General features: G+C 49.8%; 1 protein-coding gene across 4 annotated transcripts in view; it reads right to left on the reverse strand.

Moving 5' to 3' along the window:
- The window catches only part of PBX1 (PBX homeobox 1), a 245303-nt gene that overhangs the window by 37355 nt on the left and 192301 nt on the right, over positions 1-15647 (reverse strand). For 3 of the 4 annotated variants that reach the window (XM_034779957.1, XM_034779958.1, XM_034779954.1), the window contains exons 3-5: positions 13285-13529; positions 6382-6590; positions 5744-5879 (exon numbers count right to left, since the gene is read on the reverse strand). In XM_034779957.1, the coding sequence (XP_034635848.1) occupies positions 5744-5879; positions 6382-6590; positions 13285-13529 (590 nt within the window). The remainder of the gene's footprint in view (positions 1-5743; positions 5880-6381; positions 6591-13284; positions 13530-15647) is intronic. The other variant, XM_034779955.1, reaches the window with a different exon arrangement.

Genomic DNA, 15647 nt, shown 5'->3' on the forward strand with positions numbered 1-15647 from the left:
TGGTTTAAAAATCATGAGATTTAAAATAAATCGGGGTGGGGGGCCTTCATTTCCCTTCTGGGATTTGAGCCTCTAGGGTGCACGCAGGTCATGTTTTAAAGCTTTTCTCTGCCACTGTAAGCAGAGGGCTGTAAGCTTACTTACAAAAGCTGAGATTCTCCCGTAATCACAGGACTCCAGGAGCTGTCTTTTAATGGGAGCCTAGCTCCCGCTTGTGCCTTTGAATACTCCCCCCACAGACCATTATTAAATGTGTTAGGATTTTAAAAATCTAATTTGATTTCCACTCAAGCTTGGGTCAGCCAAACTAGCCTGGTCAGGTTCACTTCCTGGTTCTCAAGGCTGCTGGGTTCAGGGTCCCTGCACTGAAGAGAAAGATTTTCATTTTTTAAATAAACCATTTCAGCTGAATGATTTAGGTACCCAGGAAACTCTTCTGTTCTGATTTGATTGTGTAAACTCCAGTGCCTGGCTCCTCTAAACAAAATGAAACCTTGTGCCTAAAACTAAGCCGTCGGTGTCCCTTTCATGAGAATGCCAGTCCCATGCACTAGGAAGCTATGATTCCCCCCCAGACACACACTCAAACACACCCTGGTTTAATGCTCTCTCCATCACAGTAGCATGTGCTGCTTTTTGGAGCACGTTCCAGAAGAATTTACAGGTACAGCTGCTGCATTGGTTACTCTGGTCTGGTCCACACACACAGTTTTACCAATATAACTCAAGGTTTAGCTAAATCAGGGCAAAACCTGTATGGACACTCTTAGTCCAATTTAAACCTGGTTTATACCAATTGAGCTTGCATCAGTTAATAAACTGGTGCAACTTCTGTGTGTAGACCAGGCTTCCAATGGAAGGTGACAGAAAATGGGATTGTCAGGGGCTTTGCTGTCCGCTTCTTTTGGTTCGGATTTCAATCGGTGCCCCATTTCATGACACTGCCAGGTGGTCGCAATCCCAAGCTGTCAGCTCAGATCATGCATCCCCAACCCAGATGCAGAGGTGGGAAAGTTTGCAAGGGCAGCCATCAATGGAGGTGTTTCAACAGAACTTTGCAGAGTCTGCTGCATGCATGGCGCCTCGACTGTCTACAGATTTTCAGAATGAGACTGGCTGAACTAGGATTTATAAATACAGACTGAACTTCTTCAGAAGTAATTAAAGAAATGGAAAACTATGGCCCAGATCAGTGGCTGGCATAAATTGGTGGAGCTCCATTGATGTCGACATCAGTGGAAGATCTGGCCCCATGCAATGAATCAGTCTCAGAGAGCACCATGGAGAGATATTAACAGCTAGGCTCTAATTGATTAATTGCAATTAGTCTCCATTGAGGATTTTAAAGAACGTAGCTTTGAGTCAATTGCATAAAGATTTGTGGTGGGCAACCCCCAAAAGGTCTGGATAAGCACCTGAAAGTTTAGAGTCTGGATGTTCATCTGAAATATATGAAGTTCTTGAGTTGGCAAAATTGGGCTGCATTTCTCACTAAAACAAACTCTCTGAAAGTTTCTGATACTTTCTGGTGTGTCTCAAAACTGGCACGTGCAGTCCCATTTGGAACCAGGCAGCATTATTAACAATAGACTCTCTCCTCACTTACACTGTGTGTTGCACCCATCAACCTCAAAGCACTTTATAAAAGCAGGCAAGTATCATTCTCATTGGACAAACGGGAAAACCTGCAGCAGAGAAAGATGTCATACCACAAGTCAGTGGTAATGCTGGAAACAGTACCCAGATCTCTCGACTTCCCTTCTGGTGCCATCTATGAAACCAGCACTAAGGGTAACCACAGATATGGAACTGAAACCGGCACAGAACTTTTTAAAATATTGGAAAGATTTGGGCTTGAGTTTTGGGTGTTTTCTGGGTTTTATCTGGAGTTCTCCCTCTGTTTTTAGAGAAAGGTCAGTCGTGGCAAAAATCAGTAGGTTCCCAAAGGACTGTTCAAAACAGGGCTGGAATGAAACCAGACTGTGTTTTTTGAAGGCTGAAAGTCCATTGACATGGTGTCTTTGTCACTGGATTTACCACCAGTTGTGCTACCAAAAGAGGATAGGGACCTAATCAGACATGTCCTCTTCCCCTTATTAGATCAATGACATTCCCTATTTCCAGATCTTTAATGGATCACTGTGAAGGTTGCAGGGTGCAATCCTCATGGATGTGTATATTGAGACTTATCTGCATAGTTAAAAGATTCAGGAAAGGTCTGAGCAATTTGGGTCTACAATCTTGAGCCTGAACTCTCTGGAGAGCAGGCTCTCTTCTAGAGTTCTGGACTTCCTTTTCCTTCCAATTGCATGCCATGGAGCTGGGACTCTTGGCATTTTGGTGCTTCCACTTCCAGATGGAGCCCAAGAGTGCGGAAGCCATGGCAGGAATAACGGGAGCTTGGGACGGAGGGAAAGTTGGTTGAATTTGTTCTCATCTCAGGAGAGGTTCCTGGTTTGGGGTTGAAGGTCTGAGGATGGTGATAGGAGGCTTCTGATTTAATCGACGTGGGGTGGCTCATCCGTATCAAGTCCCAACAGCAGGGTCAACAGACACAGAGCTGCTAGGGTCAGCTGTAAGCTCCCCTTTTATGGGAGCTTGTTTCTGGAAGCTCAGTGAGCATGGCCAGACCGTCCTCTCAGTATGCCCCCAAAATAATCCCTCTCCCTCTGGCCTGGAGCACTCTCCCTGCCATGCCATATTTGTTGGCGTTGGTGGAGCGCCCCTCAGCTTCCCGGGAACAGAAGTGCTTCAATAAGCCGGACTAAACAGACACAGACAGGCCCCCACGTTCCTTCTCCTGTACTTGCTCTCAGCAATCTTTTGGGACCTATCTGCCCTCATGAATCAGGCATAGTTATGTTTAACTATGGGGTGAACGGGAGTGGGGATAGGCCACTGTTCAGAAAGTGATAAGCACCACCCTCTGAAAATCAAGTGCCCTAGAGAAAGGTCCTTCTAGTGAACCTTCTAGTTGGAAACCCAAAATCACTCATCACTATTGAACATCTTGGCCTCACTTTTCGAAACCTTGGCCCTCTTGTACAGGATTTCCCCAGACAAGTCCATCTGCGTTGGCACCCTGCCTTCTGAGTACATCAGTTCAAGCTATTGATCCATCTAGCCAGGAATCCTATTTTATGTTAACCAGATCAGATCTGTGGCCCATCTAATCTGGTATCCTGCCTCTATGCATAAACCCATTACTGGAAAAGTCCAATATTCCATCTACTTTGGTATGTCACCTTCTAGACCAGTTAGCCAGTCTTCTGTAGGCTAGTCCTGTCCCTTAGGTTGTTACTCTGAATTAGGATTACGGAGATACAGCTGAGACGTTTGTCCCGTTCTAAATGCTGGATATCGGTCACTGGTATCCAGCTAGTGTTTTGCACTCACTGAAAAACTGCTGCTTGTTTCACTGCATGGAAAACAGAAAAATAATCCCTCCTGTTTTCTACGATGCCTTCCATCTGCAGGGATCCCAGTGCTTGATAACCTTTGCACAGAAATCTCCTGGCACACCATTGCAACGAGGCTACCTCCGGAGGGGACGGCAGCAGCTATTTAACAATGCACAGTAACACTGCACTGGAAGGGAAAAGCGTATCCAGCTGAGACTGAGGGGTGAATTTCAGGAGGCAGAATTTAACTACTGAGATTATAAATTGGCCATGAGATGGGAGTTAACAGCCCAACTCTTGCAAAAAGGGTCACTGCACAGCACCTTTAATAACCTCCAGCTGTCAGGAACGCTTCCCCTTCTGAGTCAGAGGGAAGAGAGCCAATGATTGGTTCACTGACACCCCTTTCAGCAAGATCCAGGTTTTCTTTTGAGGCCTGACATTGAAGTTACGGAAATGGGATGTCTTGCTAAAAGAGCTCACTCAGAAGATAAGGGCTTGATGCAGAAATCACTGGGTGAGGTTCAGCCCAGTCACGCAGGAGGTCAGACTAGATGATCACAATGGTCCTTTCTGGTTTTACGATCTATGAACCTAGGAGCTAAGGCAATTGTGTTTGCTTTGCGAGAACTGAGAGGAGCACAGACCAAGGCAGCATGAACTGAGGCAGTTACAGTGCAGGGAGATTATGTGACTTCATGTAGTTTCCAAAGTGGTATTCCATTGACCTGGTGCGGATAAGCACTCAACTTATCTGTACCGCTTTGGCCTGAAAAACCATGTGGGGATGAAGAACAGGAGTACTTGTGGCACCTTAGAGACTAACAAATTTATTAGAGCATGTGGGGATGGAAATCCTTAGGAGAGCAGCAATGTTTCCTTATTTCAGTTTGCTCAGAAAGATCACAAGAACAGTATTTCTCCTGGAAATTGGCTCTTTCTGCTCCAGGCACTAGGGAGTGCAGAGATGGCATGCAAATTACAAAGAAGTTAATGGAACTTTGTTGGATCCTATAAAAACATCCAGGGTCAATTCAAAGTTCAGGATGAAACACCAGGACAGTGCTTGGTTTATTAGAACCAGCGTGCCCCATTTCCCATGTGTAACCTTGGGATGGACTGATGGTCATTTGGGTCTTCTACTGTAGATGATACGGTTGTTGATTGGAGGTCACTACATGAGCATTTAAGGAGCAATTAGCAAGATTCCCTCAGGATTACAGATGACTACAGTCTCCAGTTTGATGTTGTCCCTTCCAGAGAAACTGAACAGCCACTCTGGGTGGGGATCTGGCCCCAGTTACTGTTGTCATCTTCATGTGAACGTGTGACCCAAATGACACCACAAACCTGTCTGTGAACATGAGGGAGCACAAGATGGCTGACTCCCGGAAAGCATGTGAATTGGCTGTGGGCAAGAATACAAGAGGGCATGGTGATTGGTTCCAGACTTTTCAGCCTCTGTCAGCCAAATGCAGTAGGAGGAACAGGGGCGGGATGGAGGGAAGGAAGGGGCTGAGAATAATTGACAATCAAGAACGTGGCGGTTGCAAATTAGACACTCAACTGGTCTGCTCAAGCCTTGCATCAGCATGCCGGTCAATGCTATACGCTCCAGGGGCACAGAGGCTATTCACCTGCCCCTTTAATTACATGGGCACACCTTGGGGTGTAGCTAGTGAATATCCTGTTTCCATACAAAAATTGCATGTGGCAGCAGATGAGAGAGGCATTGCATTCAGCAAATACAAGAGTAATTACCCTCTATGCCTTTAGATGGAAAGAAACAACCCTGCATCCGCAGCCATGAGACCCTCACACCAGAAACCCCACTCTAGCCACGGCCTCCTTCCTGATCCTTGCTCACACAGCTCCAGCAAGTAAACCCCTGCCAAGCCCCACATGTGTTTGTTGGTTGTTCAGTAGCTTGTGCGGCCAGGCACTGGCCAAACATAGCACTTGCCCCAGAAATCTCTTGGTCACCTTGCTCAGCTCTCACTTTGCCCCCCCGGCATGCACCCCTCAACCTCTACTGCTTAAATTCCACATTGACTCTACTCTGCAATGTCCCAGCCAGCCCCTGCCATGTCCATCTCCATCCCTTCCAGGTGATTGCCTTAATACTTCCCCTCCCAATCCACCCTTCTTCCTCAATGGGCCTTGTTCCCCATTGTTCCATGCAGCCTCCAATTATTCTCTTGCTACCAATCTAGCACTCAACCCGCAATTCACCCACCACCGCTGTAGAGATCAGTAAAGAGACGCTTGCCTGGTTATTTGTGCCCTAATGGAAAAACACGAGGCCGTTATTTTGGTGCCACTCCCTTTGCCCGTCCCCTTACCTGTGAGACTGTGATGCCACACTTCTTGGCTAGCTCTTCTTTGGCTTCCTCACTAGGGTAAGGGTTGCTGAGATGGGAATAGAAATACTCATTCAGGATTTCCGTAGCCTGCTTGTTGAAGTTTCGTCTCTTCCGCCTTGGCAAGGAGAAAATGGAACAGAATCAGGGCCAAGGCTCCAGAAAGAGGGAAAGCGCTCTGGGGGTGGGAATCATATTTTGCAGTTCCATGGTGCCTCTTGCCTCTCCATTGCAAAGTACTTTGCAAACCTCCTCTACTCAAACTTTGCAACACTTTGCGAGGGAAGCTATGGACCCACCTGGCCTCTGATCTGCCTCCCCCCTGCCAGTGCCCTGATTAGAAGGTTGGTCCCCAGGCGGGCTGGTGAAGGAGACTGCATGACAGGGTAGTCAGGGTGGGCTGGGGATTTGATCCCTTGCATCTCAAACCACATTAGCCCGTCTGTTCTGGTCCCTTGCCTTCATACTGGATCAGATCCATTGGTTGTCCCACCTCTGCCAGACCAGAACAGATCTTTGCAGTGTCTGCTCTGTCTAAAGGCCAACATGAGAGATGAGAAACCCGCCCTTCCCACCCCTGCCAAAGCACTTTCTCTCAGGCGGGAGATGGGAGAACTAACCGCGCATCTAGAAATCGGGAGCGCAGGATCATGACGGCTTCGCACGTGCTCTGCTTGAGCTGCATCTGGATGGAGCTGAATTTGCGGTGGATGATGCTGACCATCCGCTCGATCTCCTTTGGTGAGATGGGCCGGGTCCGGCTCTGCTCGCGCAGGAGGTTCATCACGTGGGTGGTGAATTCGTTGCACGCCTGGGACGGCAAGAAAAACAAAAGAAACCCCGGGATCGGAGGGTCATTCGGCCGTGTTCAAGACTATATGGTGCCAGCACAGCCAGATAAGGACACCAGCCCAGGGCCCCCACGGAGCAGCACAGCAACCAGCTAACGAGATCTAACCACCCAGCCGCAACCTGACACCGCACCCATTTCCATAGTGTCAGACCACTTCCCCTTTCCACCGTGGGGATCAAGCTGCCTGCAACTTCAGCCCTGAGGCGGTGGTGAGGGTTTCTAAAGGAAAGAGCCTTAAAATGTGGCATGGAGGAGACGAAACTGGGCCCAACCCTTCAGAGTATCCCTAGCGGCCAGACGGAGAGGACCTGTTGGGTCATTTAGAGTTTGATTCACAGCCCATTGAGAACTTGAGGGAAAGACTCTCACTGATTTCAATGGGCTTTGGATCAGGCCCCTCGTCCACTCGCCAGCTTGTGCGGGATTATTCCCTTATTTTTTTTTTTTTAGTGTTTTGTCCAGTCTAGGATTTAAAAATGACCCAAGTAGTGGAGCTTCCACCTTAAGAGGACTATAACAGTCTCTCACCTCTACACCATCTCCCTGCTGCTTAACCGCCATTGTCCTCTGCTCGCTTCCATCCCAGAACCCTGGGTCCTCCTTGGATCACTCTAACCAAGCCCTCTCCTTCCTAAGTGCTCCCATCCTTCTGCCAGCAGCAGACAGTCACAGTAGGGCCTTCCCTTCATCATGGCTGCACACGGTCAGCTTTTAACCCTTCTTCAGTTTAGGAGCCCTCCTGCCCCTGGATCTATGTGGCTGCCCTTTCCTCAGCTCCCTCCCATTCCCCTGTATCTGTCTGGTGATGGGCTGCCCGCCAGGGAAACAGATTAAGTGAAAAACAGGAGAAAAACATCCAGCAATAAACTGCACAGCCAGTATCTGAGACAGCGATGGGGAGTCACTGCACAGAATCCAGAACAGAACGGATGGTTGGGCAGAGGCCTTAGGAGCTTTAAGAGGGCTCAGAAAGGAAGGATGGTCCAGTGGGTTGGGTGTTAGTCTGGGACTCTGGAGACCTGGGTTCAAGTATCTCTTCTGCCACAGGCTCCCTGTGTGGCCTCAGGCAAATCAGTTAGTTGCTCTGTGCCTCGGTTTCCCCATCTTTAACAGAGTTAATAGCACTTCCCTACCTCGCAGCGGTGTTGTGAGGATAAATACAGTAGGTGCTCAGACACTATGAAGGTGGGAAGCCATATAATCCATATCTGGCCCAAACCCTTCTCTCTAATCTTTAGAACAGGCCCCGATTAACACATATAGGTACTTCACTTTGAAGATGCAAGAGTTCTGTAAATGTTAATTACTATTACTGCTGAGCCTCACACCAGGCCTGGGAATGGGTGTAGGACTGTGCACACCTAGGGGGGAAGGGGTTCAAAGCTGCAGCGGGGGAAAGGGAGAAGAACTATCCCACTCTGAATGCCTAAGGAAGAATCTTCCATTGGGGGTCATTAGGACAGAGATATAGGGAACGAGGAGGCCAGGCTAGGCTGGCTCTCCATAAGGAGAGGAAAAAGTTTTCTCTCCTGCTTTGCAGAGAACGGGCTTTTGGGGTAGGCTGCCGAACCCAAACTGAGCAGGCGAGGAGGAATTGATGCTGTTTCCTTGGTGCTGAGGGAATGGGAAGAGCTGGGCTGCATAAAGCCTTTTGTTTGGGACAAAGGCTGAAAAAAAAAACCTTACCTCCTATTACTTTTGCTTTGGGGTTGGCTGGAGGAGCCAGAAAAATATAGGATTTGTCACATCAGATCAGAACCACGGTCCTTTCGATCTGGTAGCCGTACTGGTCCCGTCATCCCTGACATACTGGATCAGACCAACATCTCGACCAGTCTGGTATCCCTCCTCCTTCCATTCGCAGGGAGGCCAACAATCTGAGTATACTGGCCTGTGATCCTGCTGAAGTACCCAGTGCCTCATGAGACCAGCTCTCCCATAATGCATGTGGTCTGCTGTGCAATGGGATGCCTGGGAGCTGCCAACTCCTTCTTGATTTAAGCCCACCCAGGATCAGCTGCTGTTATGATGCACGTGAGGTGGCCTGTCCTAACTCTGTGTGTGCTACAGATGTTACTTATGGATGGTCCCAGGTCTCGGAGCGCTTGCCCCTCAGGCGCGGGGAGAGAGGTGCCAAAGGTCAGGATGGTGGGAGTGGGCCAGAAGCAAGTGTGGGAAGCAGCAGCTGCTGGTGGCTCAAATGCACCTTGGGCTGCCGACAGGGGGAACGGTTAATTCTGCAGGCATGCAGGTCCCAGAGAGAGGGGGCGGAGTCAGAGCCCCCCAAACGACCCACATCAAGTGGCTGCGAGCACTGAGGTGACACAGTGCTGCAGGTTTCCAGCACATCCGATAACAAGTCAATAATGATAATAATTAAAGCAGAGCAGGCAGCGCGAGACAGGCGCCCTGACATGAAAGGGCAAGCAGGTAATCACTGGAATTAGTGTGCTGACGGCACAGCACCGCCCCGCTGCGCCTGCTTCCACCACCCGTGGTCCCCCGCTCCTCTCATGCCCACGGGGGATGTTTGTTTTTAATACATTTTCTCAGTCTGCTGCATCAGATGCTGGATGCTGGCAGGTCCGTGCAGCCAGGGGCTGCTGGGCCAGAGGGAAAGCAAACCACTTAGCAACACAGATGACAGCCCGGCTCTGAAAGGGAGGCGACCTGCAAAGATGAAGAGGAAAAGCAACGAGTTGCTCAAGAACTTCACTGCTCTGTGCTGAAAGCAGGGCTGGCCTGGCTGGGCCTCACACCTTGGGGCCCCCGGACAGCCACACAACGCACCCAGAGCAGTGCCCCCGCTTCACAAGGGGCAAGTTGCTACTCTCTCTCCCCAGACCCATCTGAACGGGGTAGCTCACTGCCCTTGTGGCACCTGGGGCCCTGCTCTTGCTGGGCCTTGTAAATCATAAGGGTAGTCTTGGAGCAACTGCCCCAAAAGCCAGAACTCTCCAGCACTCGGGAGATGCTGTGAAGGGGAGGCTGCTACTGTGACAATCACCTGATTCACAGAACTGTAGAAATGTCAGGCTGGAAGGGCCCTCGAGAGGTCATCAGGTCCAGCCTTCAGCACTGAGGCAGGACCAAGTCTACCTAGACCATCCCTGACAGGTGTGTGTCCAGCCTGCTCTTAAAAACCTCCAGTGACAAGGATTTTACAGCTTCCCTTGCAAGCCTGTTCCGGAGCTTAACTCCCCTTAGAGACAGAAACCTGGTACCTACTATCTAACCTGAATCTCCCTTGCCGCAGATGAAGCCCATTCCTTCTTATCCTACCTGCAGTGGATATGGAGAACAATTGATCCCCATTCTCTCTATAACAGCCCTTAACACATTTGAAGACTGTTCTAGGGTCCCCCCATAGTCTTCTTTTCCCAAGAATAAACAGGGCCAGTCTTTTTAACCTTCCTCACGGGTCAGGGTTTCGAACCCTTTGATCATTTTTGTTGCTCTCCTCTGGACTCCCTCCACCGTGTCCACATCTTTCCTCAAGTTTGGCGCCCAGAGCTGGACACACTACTCCAGCTGAGGCCTCACCAGGATGGGGAAGGTGTTCTCAGAGGAGAACTCTGCAGTTCCCTTCTTTCTGAGCTTGTGTACACTCGGACTGTGTCTTCCTTAGGAGGGTAACCTGGGGCACAGCCTGTATATGGTGTAAAACAGCCCCTCACCCTTTCACAGACTGACATTTATACGGGAGAACTCAAGGGTTTGGGTTCAATCCCCTGAGTTGAAGACATCATTTCAATTGCTTCTCCCCTTCTGTTCTTAATGGAGTGTGGATCCTCCATTCCCCTTGCTGTCCCATCATCCCATGATGCTCTAAAGACATCAACTGTAGCTAACTACCCAGTAGATACAGCTAGTTGGTCAGAGCCCTTGTGAAGGTGACTGTACAGCAGAACCACTGGCCCCTTTACAATCCACATAAGTCATGAGGAAACCTCTCTCATCTGAGAGGTCTGCTATACCCCCTCCTGGCTGTTTACCTAGGCGCTGAAAGAGCCAGCCCCATGCTTACAGACTCCAAGTAGTTTTAGCCTGCCTCATCTTCACAAGCAAAAGAACATTATAGACCAGGGGTCGGCAACCTTTCAGAAGTGGTGTGCCGAGTCTTCATTTATTCACCCTAATTTAAGGTTTCGTGTGCCAGTAATACATTTTAACGTTTTTAGAAGGTCTCTTTCTATAAGTCTATAATATATAACTAAACTATTGTTGTATGTAAAGTAAATAAGGTTTTTAAAATGTTTAAGAAGCTTCATTTAAGATTAAATTAAAATGCAGAGCCCCCTGGACCGGTGGCCAGGACCCAGGCAGTGTGAGTGCCACTAAAGATCAGTTCGTGTGCCGCCTTCGGCACATGTGCCATAGGTTGCCTACCCCTGTTATAGACAAAACTGCAGGGAAAAGCTGTGTCGAGTCACAGCAACATCAGGTCCCTGAGGTGAAGCCAGACACTGGACCTGTCCCAGTTAGCTCCTGTGTCCTGGGGCCAGCTTCCCTGCCGGCAGGACAGCTGTGACCTGGAAGGGACATCTACCCCGCACCTTAGGGTCACGAGACCACCCAGGTGCATGAATCAGGTTAGCGCAAACTGATGTGGTCGGGATGCAATGGTCACAAACCACATTCAGCCGTCAAGAGAAGAAATCAAAGCATTTGGAGCTGAGCAGCCGCACTAGCCTGCCTAAAGCGCAGCTGCTTCTCCAAGTCCTGTCTAAACGTGGAAACCTCTCAGCAGGCCTCACAATTCTCCCCCACAAAAGCCCTGGATCCTCTCAACTTACGGTCTCCTTGGGGGGACACTCAGTAGGTCCTCTGACGGCCCTTCCAGCATCCCCTTGGGGCTTGTCACCTCTCTCTGCACTCCCACAGGGTGTGTAGGGCACTGCCATTGACAGCCTGCAGATGGATCCAATCACCTGCTGCACCATCTTGAACTGGGCTGAATTCTCTACGGCCACTAGTGCCGGCAGCCTGAGGATCTCTGGAAAGGGCTGCCTGAGCTCTGCCCCTGATCCCGAGGGAGGAACTGGAGAGGGAAAGCTGTTCTGATTCTCTGGCCCAGAGAGATGGCAGCTTGGTGGGACCCAGGACGCAGCAGGGAAGATCAAGACAGTCCTGGCCAAGGTGCCCTTATCACTATCCCTTTCCATGCCGTTTCGAGAGCAAAGGTGGAACAATGTCAGGGCTCTTTGCAGATGGAAAGTCATGATAGTGACATTACGGCAGACCCCAGTATCCAGAGGTCTTGGGAGACATTCTGAAAAGGCCAGACAGCCAGGGGACCTGGCCAGCAGGCTTTGATGTCCGAGTTTCAGGTCCTCTGCCCCAACTCGGACTCATGGCTCCCCTGTCAACAGCTGCCTGGGCTCCCCACAGCCACCTCAGCAGAAGGACAGGAAGTTGTATGGCAGGGATTCACTGCCCAAGTCTTTATCCACTAATCAGACTCCGGCACAATGCCAGGTGGATCAGGCAAGCCCTGCATGGCCGGGGGAGGAGGGTAATCAGGCAAGCCCTGCGCAGGGGTGCTGTGAGTCATTAGCAGAACAGATAATTGAACCTGGGTCTTCTGAGGCCCAAACTAAGCCCCTAACCACTGGACCAGCCGCCTTCTTTCCTTTTACTCCTAAGAGGGGGTGAATATTTTTTGGTCAAGCTTAAAAACCAAACAATCCCCTTAACCCAAGCTTGGGGGAGGGATAGTTCAGTGGTTTGAGCATTGGCCTGCTAAACCCAGGGTTGAGAGTTCAATCCTTGAGGGGGCCACTTAGGGATCTGGGGCAAAATCAGTATTTGGTCCTGCTAGTGAAGGCAGGGGGCTGGACTTAATGACCGTTCAGGGTCCCTTCCAGTTCTATGAGATAGGTATCTCTCCATAACTATAAAGCCTGTCATAGGAGCTGGTTGAAAAGTGGCAGAATGAGTTTGCAAAAAAAAATCCCAGAGTTTGAAATGACTCAGTTTGCCTTCGTCACAAAGTTTTCCAGGGTTGCTTTCAATGAATTTATCAAAATTTTGATCAAAATCCTTAGGTAAAAAGCCAGGTTTTCTTCCTGAAAATGGGCTTTTCAGTAAACAAAGCATTTCTTGAATGATTCTGATTCAAATGCTGACACTATTTTGATAACAAAACATGGATTAAAACAATGCATCATGGAAAATTTTGCAAAAAAACAAACCAAACCCCAGATTGTTTTTGACACCAACAATTTTTTGCAAATGAATAAATAAATAAATAATAAAATAATAATAATAATAATAGTTTTTTTCTTCTAATGAAAAAAAAAAAAACTGTGCAAAAATGTTGACCAGCTCCCCATGTTGGATTTCAGCCTGAACAGTGGATGTCTCAGGAAGTTCTGAGCTACACGGGTGTGTAACAGCTACGCTCATGCCACCTTGACAATAGATGTCACTAGCGCTCCAGCCCATATACACACAGCCATGCTAGCTTGGCGTACAGAATTGTGTGTAGGTAACATACTGATTCTCTTATCGGCTCCATTTTCTGTTGCATTATCTTCCCTCTGCTGTATAGGCAGATTATCCCTTGAATGGGTTTATTTCCTTGATCAGAGCTTCATTTAAACCCTGCCTTTGCTTTGGCCGGGAGAGGGGGAAGCTTCTGCTTAGCCTCCGCGAATGAGCCTGTTACCTGTTCATATTTCTCCAGCTCCGTGTGGTAGATCTGTCGGATCTGCGAGAGTTTAGCTCTGTAGTCAGAATGCTCCACGGAATTGTCTGAGCCAGCCCCTCCGGATGCTGCTGCTGCGGCCGCAGCCGCCGCTGATCCTCCTCCTTTCTCAGGCCCTGCCACGCCCTCTGCCAACAGCATGTTGTCCAGTCGCATCAGCTGGGGGTCTGTGGGCTCCTCTTCCTGGGCTCCCCGGATACTCAGAACTGTGAGAAGAGACAGAGGAGGGAGGGAACGATTAGCAATGCCCTGAGGATGAACACAAACAATAGCAACAGCTCAGCAGGCAGTGAAGGCCAGATTCTCCAATGAGGTAACTTGGCATAGCTCTAGCCACGTCGGTGGAGCGGTGCTGATTGACACTAGCTGGGGATCTGGCCCCCGACTTCAATGGAGCTATGCTCCATTTATGCTGACCTGGCCCTTGCTTGCAAATCCTTAGTGCGCCTCTAGCTCACCCGTTCAAACCCAGCCCGCTGGCAGTGACTCAACGCAATCACCAGCTCATGACTCTATACTGGCCCTGGCCTGAAGTGAGCTGGGGCCTGGAGCAGTTCCCAGTGGCCAGAGCCCACAGCACAACTGTCGCTGGTCGGCCCCCTAGTGACAGTCTCACTGGGAGAGTCTCAGCCTGGATGGGCCGCGGACTCTGCTCTCACCTCCGTGGCGCTCCCTCTGGAGTGGGGTGGGGCATATTGGGAGACGCTGGCACTAGGTTGCCACCTTTCTAATGGCTGGTAACTGGACCCCTGAGGCCCAGCCCCCTGCCTTGCCTCGTCTCCCAAGGCTCCACCTCCTCTCCACCTCTTCCATCGAGGCTCTGGCCCCAACCTGCCTCTTCCCAAGAGGCCCTGCTCCCTTCTCCGCCTCTTCCCCCCCCCCAAGCCCTGCCCCCACTTCACTTATTCCCCCCTCAAGCCCCACCCCTGTTGCTCCTCTGCCCCCTTCCTCCATTGCTCGCTGGATCATCTCAAGGAGCCTGCCTGCAGGTAGTAGGCAGCCTCGGCTGAGCAGGGGCTGGCGCGGGTTAATGAGCTGGTGCCTTCCTCCCCCCCATGGTAACCAGGCTTTTGGTTTGGGTGTGATTAAGGGTTGCCAGGTCTCCAAAAACCAGGCACCTGGCAACCTTAAATGGCACCCAGACACAGAAGCCAAAAAACGGACTGTCCGGGTAAAAACCTGGATGGGTGGCAGCCCCAGCTCGCACTGCTACTTCCCATGCTGTCCCTTCCTCTGGGGGTAAATAGAGGGCTCCTGTCCCCAGGGCTGTCAACCAGACTCCTTTCACCAGCCCTCCTTAGAGTGGGCATGGCAAAGAGACCTCAGCACTGAGGATTGAACCAAGTTTTGTGGGACAGAAACCCTGCAGACAGGCCCCACTGGTGGCAGAAGTGCCAGGGCGAATGCCCCAATTGAGCCCATCCTTTCCAAGGCTCAAGAGCTGCCACCAGCTGGAGACAGAACGGGGAGAGAGCAGTCCCTACCGTGCCCCACGGCTGTGGTCAGCAGAGAGATCTCCACTAGTGAGCCGCTGCTGGAGCTTAGAGCGTGGTGGCTAAGGGGCAAGGGGCATTTCCTGCCGACGGTTCTTTGCCAGCACCTGCAGCCCCCATTTCAGGGGAGGGGAAACCCATCGGTGCACTGAGAGTTAACACTGCAGACACGACGCTTTAATAAATAGATCGTGAGTCCTGTGTGCGTCTGGCTGGCCCCGTGGGCTCTTGCCAGTTCTGGTTGTTTCCGCAGCCTTTGCAGGTCACCCCCATGAGGTTGTGACAGGGAAGGTAGATGTGAGGCCAATGCAAGGGGACATTTAGTTATTCGGGGCATCGTATTCTCCACATGACCAGCCTGGGCTGCAGACTGTTTACACATGCTCCTCAATTACAATGGGAAGAAGAAGAGGTTTTGTTTTTGTCTTTTAAAGGGCATTATATTTTTAAAGGCAAATAAAAAACTAGAAATCACGAGACTAATTAATAACATGGCTTTGTATTTCCAAACAGCTGCACAAATATTAGCTCATTCACGGTGGAAATAATCATTCAACGAATATTAACTCTTGGTTACATTGGTTTCTTTTTCTTCCCTTAGGGAAAAATCCCAGAGGGCTAAAACCAACAGAAATTTAATAGTGAGCTATAAAAACTAGAATTCTATAGGTGGGTTCAAGGTGCTGTCCAGAAATGCAATCACTCTATTATATTCCAATCCATAGGGCTTTTCCCCGGGGTTGATTTCTATATATTGTTCTGCGATCACATCTGACTCCAGAATCTGACCAAATCATTGCTCTGCTCTTTGTTCTCGAAAGAAGAAAAATT

Source organism: Trachemys scripta, chromosome 8 (assembly GCF_013100865.1).
Source record: "Trachemys scripta elegans isolate TJP31775 chromosome 8, CAS_Tse_1.0, whole genome shotgun sequence".
NCBI classification, from domain to species: Eukaryota; Metazoa; Chordata; order Testudines; family Emydidae; genus Trachemys; species Trachemys scripta.